Below are 5,829 nucleotides of genomic sequence, written 5' to 3' on the forward strand. Positions count from 1 at the left end.
TTCCTTATTATTTTTATATTGCATATTTATGGTGAAAAATATTTTACTTCTATAAAGTAGAGCTTCTATTGTTAAGCTCGCAGTTTATTGATCAAAAGTATGCTAGTGTGTAATATCTTAAAGTACAATTCCTGGCAGCGCCCATAGCTCAGTAGGCAGGACACTGGCCACATACACCTAGGGTGGTGGGTTTGAACCTGGTCTGGGCCTGCTAAGCAACAATGAAAACTGCATCCAAAAAATAGCCAGTTGTTGTGGCGGGCACCTGTAGTGCCTGCTACTTGGGAGGCTGAGGCAAGAGAATCGCCTGGGCCCAAAAGTTTGAGGTTGCTGTGACATGGCACTCTACCTGGGGCAACAGCTTGAGACTCTGTCTCAAAAAAAAAAAAAGGGCAGTGCCTGTGGCTCAGTGAGTAGGGCACCAGCCTCATATACTGAGGGTGGCAGGTTTGAACCTGGCTCTGGCCAAACTGCAAACAAAAAAATAGCCATGCATTTCAGTAGGCACTTGTGGTCCCAGCTAATCTGGAGGCTGAGGCAAGAGAATCGCCTAAGCCCAAGAGCTGGAGGTTGCTGTGAGCTATGATGTCATAGCACTCTACTGAGGGTGACAAAGTGAGACTCTGTCTAAAAAAATTTTTAGAAGTACAATTCCTTATTTTAATATTTTTGATTTCTTTACAGGAAAACTTGAAGACTACAAATTCCCAGATAGACAAGGACAGCAAAAATTTCGAAGAGCTAGAGAAAAACAACACACAACAAATGTTACTGAATATTCAGCAGAATTGGCAGATTGCTACAACACAAAGATTGGAGGAGAAAGTTCAGAAACTTCAGAAACAGCTCAGTGATTTAAAATTGTCAAATAAAAGTATGAAAACTCAACTGACAAGAGTAAACGTCCTTAAAGTAAGTAAAGACACGGAGGCTTTCAAAAATTCACTTATGCTTTGGTCTATTACTATTTTAGCTTTAGGTATCTTATTGAATTTAAAAAGAATTAAAATTATTTTACATACACACAAAAGAATATATAACATTAAAGCATATAGAATAATAAACCTGGATGCCTTTGAATACATCACTCAATTTATTTTTATTTATTTATTTATTTTTGAGACAGAGTCTCACTCTGTTGCCCCAGGCTAGAGTGCTGTGGTTTCATAGTTTGGAGCAACCTCAAACTCTTGGTCTCAAGCAATCCTCTTGCCTCAGCCTCCCAAATAGCTGGGACTACAGGTGCCCACCACAATACCCGGCTTATTTTTTTGTTTTTAGTAGGGATGGGATCTCCTCGTTCTTGCTTTGGCCAGTCTTATACTCCTGAGCTCAAGGGATCCATCTGCCTCAGCCTCCCAGAGTGCTGGGATTACAGGGGTTATGACTCAGTTTAAGAAACACAATATTACCAATCCCATTGAAGCCTCATATTCCTCTTCCTTACTCTTCAAAGGTAACTGGTATTGTGTTATGTTATAAATCCCTTGCTTTTTGTTTTAATTTTACTTTAGTCCCTTATTGGGTAATAGTTAAAAGTTTTAGTCATTTCTTTGGTTCTCATTTAGACCTTATCCATATCAAGCTTTAGTTGTATTATTTCAAATATAAATTATGCCTTAAGCCAAACATGCACTAAACAATTGATCAACTGATATGCCAGTTTATCAGCAACATTTCTCTTGCTGCAAAGCCAATTACTTTTCATATTTCAATATTTAATTAACATAGGCCGTAAGACCTTTAAGGATATGGAAAACATGCTAAGCCTCTTTGAGTCCCCAGTTTTATAAAAGCGCTGAGTTAATGTTAGTGATGAATGAGTATGTTGGTATAGAAATGGCCTCTTATTTCAGAAATTGTGGACTTTTTTCTTTTCCATATGTCTATGGCTTCAAAAAAGAAAGGAAAAGAAGCATGAATTATTGTGGTGCCTGTCACTGATTTAGAAGAGATCACATCACAGTCATCTCCTTTCCACCTTATCCCCTTTCACAGGATAAAACAATTGAAAAGCTAAAGAAATCTTTAACAAAAGTTGAAACAATGAAAGAGAAGGCAGCTATGAAAACGGAAAACTTGAAAGTGGCATTAGACTCTTCAGAGCAAGAGGTAAAATCTGACAATGAGAGGGCCCATCAGATGTCAGAGACTGTCACTCCTGAGCTCCCGACAGCAAAGAGCACCTGTGAAGTAGCAGGGCAAGAACAAAAGGTATTTTTCCTTATTATTTTACTGAAATTTAGTTGAAATGATAACCCACTTCGATTTAAGACATAGGCGAAAGAGAATGTATTGGCTTATGGATTCAAACCAAGTTAAATAGCCTAACCTCTGGGAGGGCAGAGATGCACCTAGAAACTTACAAGTCCTTTTTCATCATCTCTTTTTGGCATCTGAGTCTCAGCTCGTCTGACTGCCAGTTGGTTTTCTCTGCATGACAGGAAACATGGCATTTTATTTTTAGTTTTTGTGACAGAAGAGAGAGTCCCAAGAAAGGTCTTACTGGGTCAGTTTAGATCAAGTACTTATCCCTGGTGAACCCACAGCAGCTTGGAATGGGATATTTGATTACTGAAGCTTAGGTTTTTGTCCCACCCTCTGATCAAGGAGTGACTGGGAGGCCAGGGTCATGTGAAAGAATGGACGCTCTGAGGAAATCGGTGGTGTCACCTTCTGTGTCACTGTCTAGGAGAAGAGGGTAGTACTTCTAAACTTGCTTAGATTTTCCTTATACTGACAAAGAAGATCCTTTAAAGAGAATTTTTAAAAGGCTAACTGATTTTAGGTGATTGTTAAATTATATGTCAAACTTCCATATATTAGTTACTTAAGAAATTTCAAACTCTTATTTCTTCCTGAGACAGAGTCTCATTCTGTTGCCCTGGGGTTGAGTGCTGTGGCATCGTAGCTCATAGCAACCTCAAATTCTTGGGCTTGAGCAATCCTCTTGCCTCAGCCTCCAGAGCAGCTGGGGCTAAAGGCACCCAATGCCTGGCTAACTTTTCTATTTTTAATAGAGATGGGAGTCTTGGTCTTACTCAGGCTGGGCTGGTGTCAAACTCCTAAGCTCAAGCAATCCACCCACCTTGGCCTCCCAGAGTGCTAGGATTACAGGGGTGAACCACCTCACCTAGCCCCAATTACTTTAATGCTTAAAACATAAAGTCGTTATATTAGCATTTTCTCCTTTCTCTGTCTCTCTTTTTTTAACTTCTGTATATTCATTCATCATCTTCAGTTCAAACCCACCAGCCCTGGTGCATGTGGCCGGCACCCTAACCACTGAGCTATTAGCACTGAACCTCTATGTTCTTCTTAAAGAAAATTTATATGGATATATTTTGTCATTTATCCATCCACTGTAAAAATCCTTTTAATTGGGTGGCACCTGTTGCTCAGTGAGTAGGGCACCGGCCCCATATACCAAGGGTGGTGGGTTCATACCCAGCCCTGGCCAAACTACAACCAAAAAATAGCCAGGCATTGTGGGCGCCTGTAGTCCCAGCTACTTGGGAGGCTGAGACAAGAGAATTGCATAGGCCCAGGAGATGGAGGTTGCTGTGAGCTGTGTAATACCATGGCACTCTACCGAGGGTGATGAAGTAAGACTCTGTCTCCACACACACAAAAAATCTCTTTAATTGCTCAGATCTTTGGGTATTTCTGCTTTAAGGTGCCTGGAGATAGTTTACTTACTAGGTTTCCTGAAGCAATACCACAGTATTCTGTTGACACAATAAATGCGGTTTTTAAACTACTAGACAAGCCTTTTATTTTGGGGATGAGAGTTTATGTGATATCTGACTCTCCTGTTTGTATAAATCCCTAAATTTTTACTGTTTGCTTTTTTATTTTCTTTTACTACTAAGCCTTCATGGAACACCTCACCCTTCTAAGTACCTCCCTCTCCCTTTAGAAACTTTGCCCTCTAAAACTGCCATTTCTGATCTCATGTGCTTCTGAGGCCCTTGCTTTTCTTTTCCTACCAGTTCTCAGATTTGTTCTCAGTATTTCCTCACTTACGAACCATCCCATTTCTGTAGGTAAGGTGGTTTTCATTCTACTCCAGTAGAAACTACCTGCACACTCCTCTTGAGCTACTAATGCTGGTTTGTAATATTTATTTCCCACTCATGTGCAAATTGAAGTCTGTGATACTCTCTAGTTATTTATACTTTAGGTGTGATTTATGGGATGTTTTTGCTTACTCTCTTAGTTTTTTTGTTTTTTCTTGTTTTTTGAGACAGAGTCTTGCTCTTGGACAGAGTGCCATGGTGTCAGCCTAGCTCACAGCAACCTCAGACTCATGGGCTCAAGCAATCCTCCTACCTCAGCCTCTCTAGTAGCTAGGACTATAGGTATACACCACCATGCCTGGCTAATTTTTCTGTTATTAGTAGAGACAAGGTTTCCTCCTTGCTCAGGCTGGTCTCAAACTCCTGAGCTCAAACGATCCTCCCACCTTAGCCTCTCAGAGTGCTGGATTCCAGGCATGAACCACCATTCTCGGCCTACTTACTCTCCTTGTTGATCGCTATGGTTTTTGGAGGATGGGAGGAAAGATAATCTATTTAGGGGACTGCTATTAACATACAGCAAATCATATGTCCAAACCACAGTCACCTTATGGATGAGCAATAACAAAATCAGTAGCAATACAATTAGGTGTAGTCTATAAAAATATGAAAAATAAAAATGCAAAGGAAATTTTAAATGGTGTTCTTATAATGGAAGAAATCATTTTTCTAGTTTAACAATACTGGTTAAGATTGGGCATGGTGGCTCACACTTGTAGTCCTGGCACTCCAGGTGGCTGGAGGATTGCTTGAGGTCATAAATTTGAGACTAGCCTGAGAAAGAGGGAGACCCTGTCTACAAAAATAGAAAAAAAAAAAATAGTTGGGCATGGTGGCACATGCCTGTAGTCCCAGGTACTCAAAAGGCGGAGGCAGGAGGAGTGCTTGAGCCCAGGAGTTTGAGGTTGCAGTGAGCTATGATCATACCGCTGCACTCTTAGGCAACAGAGCAAGACTCTATCTCAAAAAATTAAAAAATACTATTTAAATGTAGAATTTATTACATCTAATAAAGAATGTTTAATAAGACTAAATTTCTATCAATTTCATTGTATATAATAAGTGTGTGACTCAAACTAATGACATATCTTGATATTTGTGGTGGTTCTTCATAGCTTGCTGACTTTCGAGAAACTATTATGAAGATGTTGGGATTTAACATGACAACAGCAGACAAGGAAATCATCAATCAGCTAAGGATTATTATACAAGTTTATGAAATATCTAAAAAATCGAAGATTGTTTCTCAATGTGAGACTAGATAGGATAAGGAATAAAGAAGTTCTGTCTTTTCATTGCTGCCATCAATAACTAAGCAGATATAGATGTTTCCTCTAGCATTTGAATATACAGCTATGTTGTGAATAAAATGCATTGGAAAATTTTCACTTATGTCTGTTCTTTCCTATGATGTTTGACGTTTAACTTTGCTTAGTAGTAATTTTGTTCTATACCTTTATTTATGTTCTGTCTGGATTATTACTTGTGATATCTAATTATCTAATTATCTGTAATTATTAATTGTATATTAATCAAGATATGTGTTTTTACTTGGAATATTTATATGCAAAGTTAAAATCTTGTTTCTAGAATGAACAATTTACTGGATATACAATTCCCCTTAGAAATCCAGGTAAAGTTATATTCTATAATTTTTTTTTTTGAGACAGAGCCTCAAGCTATCCCCCTGGGCAGAGTGCCATGGCATCACAGCAGCTCACAGCAACCTCCAACTCCTGGGCTCAAGCGA

At 39.1% G+C, this 5,829-nt stretch overlaps 1 protein-coding gene across 1 annotated transcript; it reads left to right on the forward strand.

Moving 5' to 3' along the window:
• Positions 1 to 819: 819 nt before the first annotated feature.
• Positions 820 to 5,434, forward strand: LOC100955785 (coiled-coil domain-containing protein 170-like). Its single transcript, XM_012809866.2, has 3 exons — positions 820 to 912; positions 1,999 to 2,214; positions 5,195 to 5,434. Exons 1-3 carry the CDS (start codon positions 877 to 879, stop codon positions 5,342 to 5,344), a joined length of 402 nt encoding a protein of 133 aa, XP_012665320.1. The 5' UTR covers positions 820 to 876; the 3' UTR covers positions 5,345 to 5,434.
• The last annotated feature ends 395 nt before the right edge of the window (positions 5,435 to 5,829 follow it).

Source organism: Otolemur garnettii, unplaced genomic scaffold, assembly GCF_000181295.1.
Source record: "Otolemur garnettii isolate 467f Iridium unplaced genomic scaffold, OtoGar3 scaffold00115, whole genome shotgun sequence".
In the NCBI taxonomy this organism is placed as follows: Eukaryota; Metazoa; Chordata; class Mammalia; order Primates; family Galagidae; genus Otolemur; species Otolemur garnettii.